The sequence below is a fragment of the Bos grunniens genome, chromosome 9, assembly GCF_055505025.1.
Source record: "Bos grunniens cultivar Pamir isolate PY7600 chromosome 9, Bosgru_T2T1.0, whole genome shotgun sequence".
NCBI classification, from domain to species: Eukaryota; Metazoa; Chordata; class Mammalia; order Artiodactyla; family Bovidae; genus Bos; species Bos grunniens.
Window position 1 is genome coordinate 70,225,364 of NC_141173.1, and position 17,699 is coordinate 70,243,062.

The window sequence follows — 17,699 nt, forward strand, 5'->3', positions numbered from 1 at the left end:
TTTAAACAGGTAAACAACTTTTTCCTTTTATTGTTTCCTTGGAAACAGAATCAGAGCTATTCACTACCAGGAGAATTAAATGAAACCTAGAAGTTAAGGTCAGACTTTCTGGAGGTTTTCTGATGCTAAGTTGAAATCCAAGGTGAGTTATGAAGGTTTGGTAATACAGCAGCATATTAACCAGTCAGAGAATTGGGTTAGAGATTTCTAATATGTCCATGTTGTATTGTTTGAGAATGTTCAGATCTATTACAAAACAATTACAATATAATCATTTCCTCTGTTACAGAAGAAAAGATGGAATGAATGAATGAAGATATATTATGTACAGATCAGTGGTTAGCAAGTGAAGCTGCTGCTGCTGCTGCTAAGTCGCTTCAGTCGTGTCCGACTCTGTGCGACCCCATAGACAGCAGCCCACCAGGCTCCCCCGTCCCTGGGATTCTCCAGGCAAGAACAGTGGAGTGGGTTGCCATTTCCTTCTCCAATGCATGAGAGTGAAAAGTGAAAGTGAAGTTGCCCAGTCCTGTCCGACTCTTAGCAACCCCATGGACTGCAGCCTACCAGGCTCCTCCGTCCATGGAATTTTCCAGGCAAGAGTACTGGAGTGGTTTGCCATTTCCTTCTCCAAGCAAGCGAAGCATGTACATGTTAAATGTAGATGCATGTTCAAGGAATGGAAGAACCAAGAAGTATCTAAAAATCACGAGGCGTTAGATGTATACCAGGAACCTGTGGCCAGGAATACTTGTCCCTGCATCTTTCCATCAGAGCAGGTGTGTCAGTGGCTTAAGGAATATGCTAGAGATTGCTTGATCCTCAATTCTGGTTATCATAAGAAGAGAAACCACACCATAAGGAGAGAAAGCTGATGGAGCAGCAGAGAGAGACAGCGTGCATGAACACTGCACACTCTAAGACGCAGGTAGTACAGCCCATCACCCAAGTCACACCCAACTCTAAGTCTATTAATGTACTCTTTTTCTTGCCCCTTTTTCCTTACTGTAGTTTTAAATCGATCAGATAAACTCTGTGCCATGAGCATTTTAATTTGGTTTGGAAATGTTTCTGTTCCATGACCTCTGCACTAGCTTGCCCAGTAGAAGACTTGAAGGCCACTTTGCATCAAGATAATTTCCTGTATGACACAATTTCAGAAGAACATTCATCTTTCACAAAGGTGTCCTTCTTCAGTTGGCATTCTGTTATTAAACAAGTATTCACTTTAATAAGTAAGTTCTATTTCTGCACAAATTTGAAGCTTGAGACAGTATATAATTATTTTGGTCAACAGATTTGTGGCATATTATTGGTTGCCCAGATTATCTACAACTTGTGACAATAGTTTTAATGGGGTTTGCTTATTTTCTTTTCTCTTTTTTTTGGTTGGGAAGAAGCAGAGTGCCAATCATTAGTACTTGAAATTACTAATTACTTACTGTATTCCTGTGTTTCAGAAGTCATGCTTTGGAGGTGAATTAGCTATGTGAATGCAGACTTAATATCCAAATATGTAGTAACTTTATGATGATTGAAGTAAATGTCCACAGGCATTGCTAATCTTATGAGTAGGCAAAACAGCAGGCAAAGGCTGTCAGACCTCCCAAATCTCCATCCTTGACTCCCGTTATTCATCTCCTTAGGATCAGGTTCAATCTTTCGTCAATTCATCAAATAAATAACTTATTCAATGAATATTTATTTGGATATGTCTGTGTGCTAGACTCTGAATGAGCACTACAATATCCTTACTCTCATGGAATTTGCATTCTAGTAGGAAAGACAGATGAAAAGTGAGTAGCTGAATAATACAATTTAGATAATGATAATTGTTAAATAGAAATTAAGCAGTTAAATGACACTAAAGTAGCTGTGGTGTATACAGTATTTTCACAAAATAATTCATAGAGAATTATTAGTACATTAGCACAGTTTAGTTGTGAGATTAATTGACTGAAAGTATGACCTGACAGATCTGACAAAAAAAGGATGTTTTGTATGGGGAAAGGACCTGGAAGTGCTTGACTGTGGATTTTTTTGTCAAGAAATAGCAATGGAGTGGCTTCCCTGGTACCCCAGTGGCTAAGACTCTGTCTCCCAATGCAGGGGGCCCAGGTTCGATCGTTGGTCAGTGAACTAGAGCCTACATTCTGCAACTAAGAGTTCCCATGCTGCAACTAAAGATCATGCATGCTGCAGCTGAGACCTGGCACAAGCAAATAGGCAAATAAATATAAAAAGAGAAATGGCAATGGAGCAGTTGGCGACTTTGGAGGGAAAAAACTACCTATGGAATAAATAACATACATTCCAGATTCATAAAGAGTGAAATATTAAAGAAATAAAGATGGAAAAGTCTCCATAAATAGTCCCTAGAAAGGAAAATATTTTTAATTGTTACAGCAGAGAAATATAATCACTAAGGAAAATTAATACATAAGACTATATGCAAACTTTCAAATTCTCCATGCTAAAAGCTACTGTACACAAATTAAAATGCAAATGACAAATTAGAGAAAAGGATTTCAATATATATGACAAAGGCTTTAAAATCATTAAAAGAATCTTTAATAAATAGGGAATTCCCTGATGGTCCAGTGGTTAGGACTTGGCAGTTTCACTGCTGGGGCCCAGGTTCAGTCCTTGGTCAGGGAATTAGGATCATGCAAGCCACACAGCATGGCCAAAAAAAAAAAAAAAAAAATCATTAATAAATACCCAGGTTTTTATGATATAGTCGAAAAAGATAAACAACCTGGAAGAAAAATAAGCAAAACTTTTTTTTTATAAAAGACATGCAAATGGTTATTAAATACATAAAACAATATCCAAATTCATTTACAATGAACAAAATTCAAGTTAAATTAACAAGCCTTTGTACCTTTCAAATGAAAAATGAGGAGAGAATTAGAATTTCATAAACTGCTTGTAAGCATGAAAATTGGTGGATAATTTGGCAATATATATTTCAAAAGCCTTAAATGATTTATAATCTTTTACCTATCAAGTCTCTTTCTGGGAATTTATTTTAAGGAAATAATAAAAAATATATATATATATATACAAAGATTTATAGAATAAAGTTTTATCATAGAGCTATTTTTAGTAATGAAAAAACTGAGATGTGTTTAAATGAAGCTGAACCATGATAATCAATAGGCAACTGATCAAATACATTGGGTACATTTATATAAAGATTCAATATGCAGTCATTGAAAATTTAGAACTTAATAACATGAAATATTTGTCACAATATGTTGCAAAAAACAAAGCAGGCTACAAAGCAATATACAATATAATTCTATTTTTATAAATATATACTATAGTGGTGTGTGTATGCATATATGTATCTAGAGAGATAGACTTCTGGTTGATGTATTATAGATAATTTTAGTTATTCCATGAGCTTTTCTGAATTGAAAAATTGCATAAAACAGTAAAATTTATTTACATAAATTAGAAATTTGAAGTCAGAAATATTTAAAATAATTTAAAATGTTTATCCTGATACTTAATATTATCAGATCCTTTAACTGTATTTGGCTACTGAAATAAAACTATTATGAAATAGGGGTGCTAAGTCACTTCAGCTGTGTCTGACTCTTTGCGATCTTATGGACTGTAATCTGCCAGGCTCTTTTGTCCATGGGATTCTCCAAGCAAAAATCCTGAAGTGGGTTGCCATTTCCTTCTCCAGAGGATCTTCCCAACCCAAGGATCGAACCCCCGTTTCTTATGTCTCCTGCATTTGCAGGCTTGTTCTTTACCTGTAGCACCACCTAGGAAGCCCTTATGAAATAGGGGTAGTGATTTCTTTTTTTTTTTAATGTAATAAACATAGCCTCCCTTTGCCCCTTTATTATTATTAAAAAAAATTTATTTATTTTAAACTGAAGGATAATTGCTTTACAATATTGTGTTGGTTTCTGGCATACATCAACATGTATCAGCCATAGGTTTACATATATGCCCTCTCTCTTGATCCTCCCTCCTATCTCCCACCCCTGCCCCTTTATTATTTTTTAATGAACTAAACAATTATTTCTTAAATTCTATACTCAAGCATTAGTTGAAAAGCATACACGTTTTATTGTTAAGCATATGTCCTTCTTCCAACAAAATGAAATGTCATCTGGAGTCACTGTGGGTCATCAAAAGTCTCAGTTGACTTTCTATTGGGTGGCGCAGGTGGTAAACAGTCTACCTGCAATGTGGGAGACCTGGGTTCCATCCCTGGGTCAGGAAGATTCCCTGGAGAAGGAAATGGCAACCCATTTCAGTATTCTTGCCTGGAAAATCACATGGATGGAGGAGGCTGGTGGGCTGCAGTCCATAGGGTCAGGAAGAGTTGGACACGACCGAGCGACTTCACTTTCACTTTTCTGTAGAACTGCATGACTTTATTCTCCTGTTACCAAATGCAAGTTCATGTGCCAGATGCAGAGTGAGGCCAAACAAACCAAAACATCAGAGTTAAAGCAGGGAAAGATTTATTGAAGGGCCAAGCAAGGAGAACAGTGGCCCAAGGTCTAGTGGAAGTCAACTTGTCCACCATCTTGGACCTATTTGATTTTAATCAGTTTATATGTCCTTGGGCTATGCCATTCTTTTAAAGGTTGTGCCTACCCTCTTCTGTCCTGTTTCAGTATCACAAAAGAGAATGCGAGAACTAAAGAGAGAACTCACCATACAGAAGAAGACTTGCAGAACAAATATGCCAATTTAGCAGCAGGTCTTGAAGGTCAGAGGTCAGAGGTGGGTGCAGGTACAGGAAAGTATGGCAGTTTGAACTGGAACCCTTCCAATCTAGTTATCTTGACAGTGTACACTGTTATCTGGGGGAGAAAAAGAGGTGAATGTGAACTGTTTAAAGATAAACTGAGGCATATTACAAATTTTGAGTTTTTTGAGCAAAAATTGATTCAAATCTAGCAGCAACTAATCTAGCAGTTAGGAGCTCCAAGGAATGGTACAAAATGAAAGGTTTTTACAGGTAGAAGGAGTGTGAACAAGAAAGTTATACTACACAAAAAACTGAGTTGGTTATTGCAAAGTTGGGCTTCCCTGATAGCTCAGTGATAAAGAATCTGCCTGCCAATGCAAGAGATGTGAGTTTGATCCCCTGGAGAAGGAAATGGCAACCCACTCCAGTATTCTTACCTGGGAAATCCCATGGACTAAGGAGCCTGGTGAGATATAGTCCATGGTATCACAAAAGAGTTGGACACGACTTAGTGACTAAACAACAATCACAAATTGCAAGGTTACTTTCCTTTAGGGGATGGGAGGGATTTATCAGGCAGATTAACTAGCTAGTGCTGATCAGACAGTTCCTAATTGACTGGTTAAATATTCCATTTCTGGGAAAATAGAAACTCTAAATCTCTGGTAATATGGGGCTTAATATAAGCAACTCCATTCTGGGCTTGTTGTTTTGTTTTTAACAAAAGGAACATGCTATCTCAATGAATTCTGTAACTCTCAGAAGTCCAAATCATCCTCCTGACATCAGTCACTGTGCCCTATCTACTACGCAGCATAGCACATGGAGGATGAACTGGTCTGTTCATTTGCAAGAGATTGTCACCTTGAGGACAGAGAGGATCCACCATGACCAAGTGAACTACCAATCAGCTGGTCTCTGGTGAGGACAGAGGACTTCTGGAAAGAAGACTGGATCACTGAGATGAAGCTTGGGCATGGGTTGCAGCCTGGAAGATTCACTAGTGATGTTAGGCACAGTGTAGAACACTAGATGTATTCTGGAGGGATTTCACTAAGGGCTGGAGTTCTGGCTTGAGCAAATATGTTAATTCAACTATCCAGATTTAGATACTAGTGTTAATAGCAACTGATTTTTAGCCTCAGGCTGGTGAAGCTTTATGACATTAAGATTACCCATGATACTGTCTTTTTTTTTTGAAATTCATTTGGGTGTGTTGCTTTTTTTTTTTAACAAATAGGTGCAAGATCTGATGGTTATAAAATTTTATTCATTCATTCAACAACTATTCATTGAATAACCTCTATGCCCTTGGGAAATCAAACACTAAAACAGTTTGTGCCTTCAAGGGGAATTGCCTAGCAATCCAGTGCTTAGGACTGCCTCTACAAGTGGAAATTTATGTCAGTTTCACAAAGTAAAATTGATGCTCTGGTATTAGGCAGAAAGGGAAGGGCAGACAGTTCTTCAGCATGTTTCTTGGTTGCCTCCAAAAATAATCTTAATGCTAAAGTGGCATATTTTAAGCCCATTCAACTGTTGACTGTGGATTTCTTTTTTTGCAGCTTTTAGTTTATTGCTTATTGCAATTACTCATGTTTAATTCCAGAGAAGGCAATGGCGACCCACTCCAGTACTCTTGCCTGGAAAATCTCATGGACAGAGGAGCCTGGCAGGCTGCAGCCCATGGGGTCGCTAAGAGTCGGACACGACTGAAAGACTTCATTTTCACTTTTCACTTTCATGCATTGGAGAAGGAAATGGCAACCCATTCCAGTGTTCTTGCCTGGAGAATCCCAGGGAGGGGGGAGCCTGGTGGGCTGCTGTCTATGGGGTCGCACAGAGTCATGACTGAAGCGACTTAGCAGCAGCAGCAGCATGTTTAATTCTCAGCTATTAGATGACCAACTCCTTGAGAAAAAGACTTGTCTATTCACCTGCACACCCTCAGAACAGAGCAGACTTTAGCGGAATCAGTTCATAATTACTATGGGCATGGGCGTGCAAACCAAATATCCAATTTGCTAGAATTATTTTGCGACCAGGATAATGAGGTTTATGACTTTTTGTGTACGGTTTTAATGTCAACTATTATGACTGAGGTCCTTGCTTCATCTCCATTTTAGGATGTATTCAAGATAAGTGTTGTCTTTCGTAAAATAGGCTACATTAATTTGTTGAGAGACACACCTGATTTTCTTACTGCAAGGTTTCTTTGCACTTAAAATAAAACTCCAGTTAAATTCTGATCTAAAGCTGAAAGTCTGAAAAAAAATCCCAAGTACTTTTCTTTCCATTTTACTCATATTATTGCTTCAATCTGCAAATACAAGTAGCTGTTTTCCATTTAATTTCTAGGCATGAAACCACTGTTAAAACTTTGAGACTGCCACAATTTGGCTTTTTTTCCCCCCCCTATAAAGCAAGGTGTCGTTCCTGTATATATCTCCCTCTTCTCAAATATTCTGTAATCAGAATTCTATGTTTTGAAAACTCTTTGCAAAACTAAAAACATGGATCCTCAGGAGACTCCAATCAGGGAATGCTTTCAATCAGCGACCAATCTCACCCCTGGAAGCCTGGGATGGGAACGGCAGCACTACTGGAGATAATTCGGCCCGGCCAAAGACCGCAGAGTGCCCCTCCCAGGAGCGGAGGCGGGGTCCAGGGCGGAGGCGGGGTCGGGGGCGGAGCGTCGCCGCGCAGAGAGGAGGCCCCCGCCCTCCCCGCAATTGGCCTGCGTCGCTCGCAAGAATCCGGGTACTGCGGGTGCATCGGCTCGGCCCTTTCCGCTCGTTCTGGGCGCCCGGCCTGGGCATGCAGCTACTTCGAGGACTGCGGCTCTGGGGGCTCGGCGCCTCTGCAGGTCTGGTCGCCGCGGCCCGAGCCCCGGGCGCCAGCCGCTACCACCGCCCTTTGCCCCGCCCCTGCGCGCCGCGCGCCAGTCCTCCGCCCCGCCTCCGTCCCCTCCTCGCCCTTAGCCCGTGGTCGCAGCGCCCGGCAGTCGTCGTCTGCAGAGACCCGTCGCCCGCCAACGCCGCCTGCATGGAGCTCCCCGGAGCTGGTGAGCTCGGGCGGGCGGTGTGGGGCGACTGGAGTTTGGGGGCGTGGGCTCGGCTCGGCCGCCGGGAGGGCCCGGCCTTGCCGCCCCGCCTGCGCCCCCAGCGCTTGGAGCGCGATCCCACGCCCGCCCTGCTCTGGGGCTCCTCTCCCCCGCCTCCGCGGAATTCGGTGTAGCCTCAGGGAACCCGGTACCACCGGGTATGATCAGTGCTGCCTGTCAGCGAGTGTTTTTGTTAATGCACGCACTGTTGGTGCGAAGGGAGGCCGGGAGTGTGAACCCATTCTAAGTTTCACTTTTCTTTCCCGATGATCTTCTAACCTTTTAGAAACTTCTTGCCGACACATACCCTCTGACGGTGTTTGTGTATCAGCAAAATCTAGAAAAAGCTCCGTTTTTATACTTTATCACAAACAAAGGCTTGAACCACCGCACTTAGGTTTTCCTCGTAGGATTTTATTCTCGGTGTGGAAGTGACCTTTCTAAATTGGCGCCAGATCTGCAGTAGGGCTCAGAATGAGTTTCCAGTTCGTGTCCGCATTTACTGTGAACTGATGTTGGTGGGTAGAGCGAGTTAGGGGTTGGACTTTTGGTGAAAGGCACCGACAAGCCAATTAGAGAAAAGGTGCTCTTCTGTGAAGGAAATGTCAACCCACTCCAGTATTCTTGCCTGGAGAATCCCACGGACGGAGGAGCCTGGTGGGCTACAGTCCACGGGGTCACAAAGAGTGGGACACAACTGAGAGACTTTCAAGTATTTTTCATGTGAGATTTTTGAAATATAAACGCATGAAAGTGAAAGTGAAGTCGCTCAGTAGTGTCCGACTCTGCGACTCCATGGACTGTAGCCTACCAGGTTCCTCTGTCCATGGGATTCTCCAGGCAAGAATACTGGAGTGGGTTGCCATTTCCTTTTCCAGGAGATCTTCCCGACCCAGGATTTGAACCCGGGTCTCCCGCATTGTAGGCAGACGCTTTAGCGTCTGAGCCACCGCATAGATATAAAGAGCATGAAAATCTTAAAATGTTATGTAATTGTTAACTAGTGTAAATATGTTTACAGTTGTTGAGGGAATTAAATGATGAAGACCTTGGGAGGTCAATGCTGACGATGGGAATTTTTGAGATGCAGTTATAAAGGGAAACTTGTCAGTGTCAAAGAGAAGGGTTTCCCACCCCAGTTCCTTCAGTGTGTGGCCTTGGAATTGAGGATGCGGGTAGCATACTTTTAAGATGTTTGTGAAGTTTAATGCCTTTTTACATGGCGTTTCAGATATTATTAGCTTACTTTGTCCATTTCTGGCTAGTAATTTGGGTTGTACTTTTGTTCCTTTTTTCATAATGTGGAAACCAAAGCATGGAGGTCAAGTGACTTGTTGACAGCTGTCAACATTTCTCCAGCTGTAAGATGTTTCTATTTTTAGTTGCTAGGCCAGAACTGGCATGGATGATGGAACTGACCCTTTCCACTGATTCTTGGGAACTATACCAACTATATATCTATTGTTTAGTTGCTAAGCCCTGTCAACTGTTTTTTGACCCCATGGACTGTATAGCCCAACAGGCTCCTGTCCATGGGATTTCCCAGGCAGGAATATTGGATATACCTTCTTGGGGAATATACCTACCTAGTAGAGTGAGTAGAAGAGAATTTTGCTTAATAAAGTTGTGCTTTGTTATCCAGATAGGAAACTTACAATTTGTGTGAGGAAGGGCAGACTATTCTTTTTCTTCTGTTGGTTTGTCTTTGATGAAGTCATTTGTGTAAGTACACATGTATTTGAATATTACTGTATACTTCATGTACAATTTTATAATGTATTTTAAACATACGCCAACATCTGCTGGATCATCAAAAAGCGAAAGAGTTCCAGAAAAACATCTTTTTCTGCTTTATTGACTATGCCAAAGCCTTTGACTGTGTAGATCACAATAAACTGTGGAAAATTCTGAAAGAGATGGGAATACCAGACCACCTGACCTGCCTCTTGAGAAACCTATATGCAGGTCAGGAAGCAACAGTTAGAACCGGACATGGAACAACAGACTGGTTCCGAATAGGAAAAGGAGTACGTCAAGGCTGTATATTGTCACCCTACTTATTTAACTTACATGCAGAGTACATGATGAGAAACGCTGGGCTGGAAGAAGCACAAGCTGGAATCAAGATTGCCGGGAGAAATATCAATAACCTCAGATATGCAGATGACACCACCCTTATGGCAGAAAGTGAAGAGGAACTCAAAAGCCTCTTGATCAAAGTGAAAGTGGAGAGTGAAAAAGTTGGCTTAAAGCTCAACATTCAGAAAACGAAGATCATGGCATCTGGTCCCATCCCTTCATGGGAAATAGATGGGGAAACAGTGGAAACAGTGTCAGACTTTATTTTTGGGGGCTCCAAAATTGCTGCAGATGGTGACTGCAGCCATGAAATTAAAAGATGATTACTCTTGGAAGGAAAGTTATGACCAACCTAGATAGCATATCTCTTTTCAGCAGAGACATTACTTTGCCAACAAAGGTCCGTCTAGTCAAGACTATGGTTTTTCCAGTAGTCATGTATGGATGTGAGAGTTGGACTGTGAAGAAAGCTAAGCGCCGAAGAATTGATAGTTTTCAACTGTGGTGTTGGAGAAGACTCTTGAGAGTTCCTTGGACAGCAAGGTGTTCCAACCAGTCCATTCTAAAGGAGATCAGCCCTGGGTATTCTTTGGAAGGAATGATGCTGAAGCTGAAACTCCAGTACTTTGGCCACCTCATGCGAAGAGTTGACTCATTGGAAAAGACTCTGATGCTGGGAGGGATTGGGGGCAGGAGGAAAAGAGGACAACAGAAGATGAGATGGCTGGATGGCATCACCGACTCGATGGACGTGGGTTTGAGAGAACTCCGGGAGTTGGTGATGGACAGGGAGTCCTGGCATGCTGCGATTCATGGGGTTGCAAAGAGTGGGACATGACTGAGCAACTGAACTGAACTGAAGCATATGCATTAATTGTTTTCTTATAAAAGTAATGATTCTATTTGAAATATTTGAATAGCAGAAATGTATTGAGTACAACTATGTCAGCTTTTTTGTATATAATTAAACACATAGTACAAGTGCATATGCATTCTTATATCCACTCTTTAAAATGAAAATGCTCTTCTTAACCAGAACAGATACCAGGCAGATATCTGGGTGTATTATATTATATAAACTGTGTATATTATAATATAAACTGTGTATGTGAACTTTCCAGCAGTGCTGTTGCTGGCAGGTTTTGGGGGTTGAGTAACTGGATTCAAATTCTAGCCCCAAGACCTGTAACCTGAGTCAAGTTGCTTAATTGGCTAGTCTGTGAAAAGAGTTTAATATTACCCTTATAACATGGTTAAGGGAGTTACCATCTTCTGTAAAGTGCTTCCAGCAATGCCTGGCATAGACACTTGCTCAAATGTTAGATATTGTTGTTATGCTAGTAGTGGTTAACCAGTTTTACCTCTTTTGTTTTTGGCCACACCATTCAGCTTGTGGGATCCTAGCTGCCATACTAGGGATCGAACCCTTACCCCTACATTGGCATCTCAGAGTCTTCGTCACTGAACTGCAGGGAAGTCCCCCTCACCGTATCTTTACGGTATTAATTCACTTAGCAACATTACTCTTACTTGGATTTGTACAAAAGAATTTTAACAATAGTTAAACCAAATTTTAAATACTCACAATGATCAATTTATAGTTTAAGTCCTTTATTTCAAGGTTGGTTATGATTTTATTTATTTCTGGCTATGCTGGATCTCTTGTTGCACGCAGACTTATCTAGTTGCAGAGAGCTGGGGCTACTCTTCCTTGTGGTACGCAGGCTTCTCATTGCAGTAGCTTCTCTTTTTGTTTAGCACAGGCTGTAGGCACCTGGGCTTCAGAAGTTATGGCGCACAGGCTCAGTAGTTGTGGCTCATAGGTCCTAGGGAGTACAGGCTCGGTAGTTGCTGCTAGCAGGTTCTAGAGCTCCAGCTCCATGGTCCTAGTGCAGGGGCATTGTTGCTTGTGGCACATGAGTTGAGTTTAGTTGCCCTGAGGTGTGTGGAATCTTCCTGGACCAGGGATCAAACCCATGCCCCCTGCATTGGCAGGCAGATTCTTACAAAACTGTACCACCAGGGAAGTCCGAAGGTTGGTTATTTTAAGGCAATTTTTCCAAAACAAAAATTTGTACTTCTGTAAAAGAAAATGTCGTTATGATTGTTGTTCAGTGGCTTGCTTGGGTGTGTCTGACTCTTTGCTACCCCATGGACTGCAGCATGCCAGGCTTCCCTGTCTTTCAACTATCTCCTGGAGTTTGCTCAAACTCATGTTCATTGAGTCAGTGATGCCATCCAAACATCTCATCCTCTGTCGCCCTCTTCTCTTCTGCCTTCAGTCTTTCTCAGCATCAGGGTCTCTTCCAGTGAGTTGGCTCTTTACCATTGAAGATATTAAAGAAGTCATTTATTTCATTCTGTTATAATCCTCTATTTTCATATATCAGACCTTTAAAAACACACTCCATTAAGAATATGGCTTACAATACACAAGATAATAAATATTCATCATAAGTTATAGTTAACATAAGCCAAATAAATTTTTATTGTAATTTCAGTAACCTTTAATACTATTTACAAACACACACCCTACACACAGGCACACACACACACCTATTTTGTAGATAAAAGCAAAAAACAACAGCTAAAACCTTTTTATTGCTGATTTTTTTAATATCAACTAGTCATGTTCAACACCAAAATCAAAAAAATTAATAGTACACTCTTAATAATGCATAATACTTTGGCATCAGGTGTCAAAGTATTGGAGCTTCAGCTTCAGCATCAGTCCTTCCAATGAATATTCAGAGTTGATTTCCTTTAGCATGAACTGATTGGATCTCCTTGCTGTCCAAGGGACACTTAAGAGTCTTCTCCAGCACCACAGTTCAAAAGCAGCAATTCTTTGACACTCAGCCTTCTTAATATTCCAACTCTCACATCTGTACGTGATTACTGGAAAAATCATGACTTTGACTATAGGGTCTTTTGTTGACAAATTGTTATCTCTCTAGGTTTGTCGTAGCTTTCCTTCCAAGGAGCAATCGTCTTCTAATTTCATGGCTGCAGTCACCTTCCGCAGTGATTTTGGAGCCCAAGAAAATAAAGTCTGTCACTGTTTCCATTTTTCCCCTTCTATTTGCCATGAAGTGATGGGGCTGGATGTGGATGTGTTTAATTCATATCTGCCAACCTTTGCCGAAACACTGGAGCTTAGAGAACTGGAGGAAGTGTTTCAGATTTGAGCCCTGTTGAGAGACATTGTTCTATAGGATGACCATAGAACATGGAGTTCCAAGAGTTACTTGCAAGTGGTATTCTCTTATTGCTGAGTTAATAATTCATGCAACACCATGGACTGTAGGCCACCAGGCCCCTCTGTGTATGGGATTTCCCAGGCAAGAATACTGGAGTCGGTTGCCATTTCCTTCTCTAGGGAATCTTCCCAACCTAGGGATCGAACCTAGGTCTCCCACAATATGGGCAGATTCTTTACCAAGTCTGAGCCACCAGGAAAGCCTGTTAATAATTAATATCTACAAAAAGGTTTTCAGCTATTAGGTAATTTAATAGAAAAAATTTTGTGTTTCAAGTTCTAGACTCTTGTTGATTTTGACATACCATTGCATTCAAGAATTTTATTTATTTTTTAAAAAATGTAAAAACCTTTAAACATTTTATTTATAGTGTTGTGTAAGCTAAGTGATTAGTGATAATCTTTTCAGTGTAGGTGCATTTGCCCCAAATATAGGTATGTATTGATTTATTAAAACTTTTGTTTAAATATAAGCTGTGTATTTTTCAACACAAGTGTAAAAATAGAAAGGAAACATTTACTTGTTCTCACATATTTCAATAGCTGTGAATAGATTCATGGTAAACTAACACTTGTTGAACACCTGCATGCCAGGCACTCAAGCTTAATAAGGTTTAAACTGTAATATAAATAAATAGCATTATTAAGAGTGTACTATTAACTTTTTTGATTTTGGTGTTGAACATGACTAGTTGATATAAAAAAATCAGCAATAAAAAGGTTTTAGCTGTCATTTTTTGCTTTTATCTACAAAATAGGTATGTGTGTGTGTGCCTGTGTGTAGGGTGTGTGTCTGTAAATAATATTAAAGATTACTGAAATTACGATAAAAATTTAGTTTTTTTGGCTTATGTTAACTATAACTTATGATGAATATTTATTATCTTGTGTATTGTAAGCTACATTCTTAATGGAGTGTGTTTTTAAAGGTCTGATATATGAAAATAGAGGATTATAACAGAATGAAATAAATGACTTCTTTAATATCTTCAATGGTAAATTAATTGTTAGTCAATATATAGAATAAAAATTATGTAAGTATCCCAGGATTTTGTTCAATTCTGGTTCAAACAACGTTTGTGTCTAAAAGCATGGAGGGTAATGGTATGGGGAGACCACCAGCTGATAAGTTTAGCAATTGACTTTATCAGTTTAAACAGACACCCTTTTCCCCTAACCTCCTCCTGAGGCATATAATTGTTCTACTCATAATAAGAAAACAAAACAAAACAAAAAAGAAAACAAAAAAACAAGGACCAGGTGTGAAATGTCACTCTAGTATTAGTACATGTCTTTGGAAGAGCTATCAGGGAAACTATAAGATCTTTTTGCTTTTAACCACTGAATTTCTAGAAAAGCATATTTAGAGCTATGTATTTTTAATGTGTGAATTTTAATGTTTGAATTTCCCATGTTAATATGGAATGAAAAAAAATTTTCAATCTTTTCATAAGGAAAAATAAAAGTCAGAGCTTGTACAGATGAGAACACATAATTGATGTTGTTAACAAATAAACATGGTAGAGATTGCCAAAATCTTGTTGGCTTGTGTTCAGAAGTTATGTGAAAAATGTAGTTTTGAAGTTAAGAAAATGTGTCTTATAAAGGATCTTGAGGTTTGTTGATTAACTCAACTTTAATCCTGAGTTAAGTACTGTGTTTCAGGAAATTATTAAAGTTGTTTAACATAAAAATGGGTTTATAGAAATTTAGCATATGGTATAACTAAATAAGTAGTTTACAGTATGTTTGAATACTAATTTTACCATTTCTTAACAGATGTTAATTTATATTGAGTTCAGTTAGTTGAGTTGCTTTAGCTTGCCGCCGCTGCCGCCAAGTCGCTTCAGTCGTATCCAGCTCTGTGTGACCCCACGGACTGCAGCCTAGCAGGCTTCTCTGTCCATGGGATTCTCCAGGCAAGAACACTGGAGTGGGTTGCCATTTCCTTCTCCGTGCTTTAGCTTAGGATATGAATTAAAAAATAAATAAAAATAATACAGTTTTCTTTTTGTTATGTTATAGGGGTGAATTCCAATGAATGTGAAAGTGTATCAAGCAAACAAGAAATGTCAGAAGAATTTGAAGCCAACACCATGGATTTTCTGGTGGATTTGCCATTTGCTACCATAGATATTAAAGATGATAGTGAAAGTAAGTACTTTATTAAATAAATATGTGTTTAGAAGCAGTGAACAGTAAATTTAGTGATATATATATATTTTTTTAATAAATTATTTTACCTTAAGTATTGTTATGTTTTTGAGTTTGGGTTGTTAATTAATAATTGTTTGGCTCCATAGTAAAGAATCTGCCTGCCAATGCAGGAGATGTGAATTCAATCCCTGGGTCAGGAAGATCCCTTGGAGAAGTAAATGGCAACCCACTTCAGTAATCTTGCCTGGAAAATCCCATGGACAGAGGAGTCTGGTGGGCTACAGTCTGGGGTTGCCAAAGAGACGGACACGATTTAGTGACTAAACAACAGTAACAACTCTCAAGATGATCGTAATCATTAACTATGAACTAAGGTTAAGTTAGATGATAAGGTTAAGTTAACCTTAACTTAAATCAAGGTTCAAAACAGAGTCGTTCAGTGAGTTTTCTTTCTTTCAGTCATAGGTCTTTCCTAAATGGGGCATTCGGTTCTCCTCACTGAAATGATCATAATCCTTATTTTACCTCACCGAATTCTAAGTCCAGCTTTGTAATTATTGTAGATTTTAGAGATACTGGAAATCACCATGTTATCATGTACTCATTAGTTAATACTGTTAAGTTGTATGTTAAAAATACTTCAGATCTTAAGTATTTTAAAGGATTGATTAAAACCTCATTTACTTGAAAAAAAATTTTAACAGAAAAATGTATGTCAAATAAAGATTGAATCTTAATATTTGGTCTAGTAAGTGATTGTCTTGAGTTGGTTTTTAAAAAAGTGTAAATTGTCAGTTTTTAAAAAACTGTAAATTGTGTCTTGTATTTCTCTGTAATTTATTGGAGAAGTCTGTAATGTTTATTCCAAATTGTATTATTAAAGGACTTGAGGCAAATATTTATCCCAAATAAGAAAAAATGATTGGTGCCTGGCAAAGGATGTGAAAGATAAAGCTCAGTTAGTAAATAAATGTATGGAAAATTATTCAATTTAATAAATATCAAAGGATGCACATTAAAATATGATTGTAACTTATCAGATTGGGACTATCATTTGAAAATAATACTCTGTGATTTTAGGTTATTTCTTTGTGGCTTCTGACAGAGTATTGTTGTAGTAGTCCTTTTAGAATGGGGTTTATTGGGATCTTAAGAAAGGGGCGACAGGATGAGATGGCTGGATGGCATCACTGGCTCGATGGATGTGAGTCTGGGTGAACTCTGGGAGTTGGTGATGGACAGGGAGGCCTGGCGTGCTGCGATTCATGGGGTCGCAAAGAGTCGGACACGACTGAGCGACTGAACTGAACTTAACTGAAGCAATGTTGATACATGGAGTGGAGTCACTCATGGAATTCCTAATGTAAGGACATAGTCTTACTTGTGGGAAGAAGTTTTATTTATAAATGTGCGTCACAGTGTTTTTAAGTAGTAAAAATATTGCCAGAAAACCCAAATGTCCATTAGAATGTGGTATAGCTTATTCAGCTATACCAGTGCCTTTAGGTTACATAGTATTGAATTATATGTTATGCAAATATTTCTAGAAACTATGTAATGGGGAACATTTCAAGTCACTTCAGTTGTGTGCAACTCTTTGCAACGGTAGGGACTGTAGCCCCCTAGGTTGCTGACTGTCCATGGGATTCTCCAGACAAGAATACTGGAATGGATTCCCATGCCCTTCTCCAGGGGATCTTCCTGACCCAGGGATAGAACCTGTGGTTCTTACCCATGGCCTGCTGCATTGGCAGGTGGGCTCTTCACCACGGGGGCCACCAGGAAAGCCCACATAGCATAGAATTGCATATTATGAAAATATTTCTGAAAACATAGGGAATATTTCCTATATAAAATGCAAAGTAAAAAATCAGGGGGGAATATATGTAATGTTAGTTTACAATTGTGTAAATACTTTAGGTGATCTGTCACCAAAATTCCTAGTGATTGTGTTAAGATAGTAGGTTTCTGAACAATTTTTTTTCTTTATTCCTTTTTCTAATCTTCAAATTTTATGAACTCTTGATTCTTTTCATGAAAAAATATGATTAAAATTTTGAATTGTGGTTAGAAACTTGATTTTAAAGATGTGTGCTTCATCGATTCAGTAAACAGGGAGGTAGAGAAACTCATGTTTTTTTTTTTGATGTTATCCATCAAGATTTTACTAACAGTGTTAAACTGAGGCGGTTACAAGTGAGGGCTGAGGAGTCAGACTGTCAAGGGACAGAATTTACTCCTACACTTTCCTGTTGTGTGCTTTGAGCCAGTGTCTGGGCTCACTTTCACTGTCTCAAAAATTGATATAAAAGGGTAGCTATCTCATAAGATTGTTGACAGGATTCAACTAACTTATTAATAATGTAAAGTCCTTCCAA

At 39.3% G+C, this 17,699-nt stretch overlaps 1 protein-coding gene across 7 annotated transcripts in view; it reads left to right on the forward strand.

Moving 5' to 3' along the window:
- The first annotated feature begins 7,378 nt into the window (after positions 1–7,378).
- Positions 7,379–17,699, forward strand: part of AKAP7 (A-kinase anchoring protein 7) — a 123,252-nt gene continuing 112,931 nt past the window's right edge. For 5 of the 7 annotated variants that reach the window (XR_015132394.1, XR_015132395.1, XM_086316532.1 and 2 more), the window contains exons 1-2: positions 7,397–7,787; positions 15,190–15,318. Coding sequence is in view for 5 of the 7 variants with exons in the window: in XM_086316532.1 (XP_086172658.1) it covers positions 7,541–7,787; positions 15,190–15,318 (376 nt within the window). In the remaining 2 variants the exon portion in view is untranslated. Of the gene's footprint in view, positions 7,788–15,189; positions 15,319–17,699 lie in introns of all 7 variants that reach the window. The other 2 variants (XM_086316534.1, XM_086316536.1) reach the window with 2 other exon arrangements.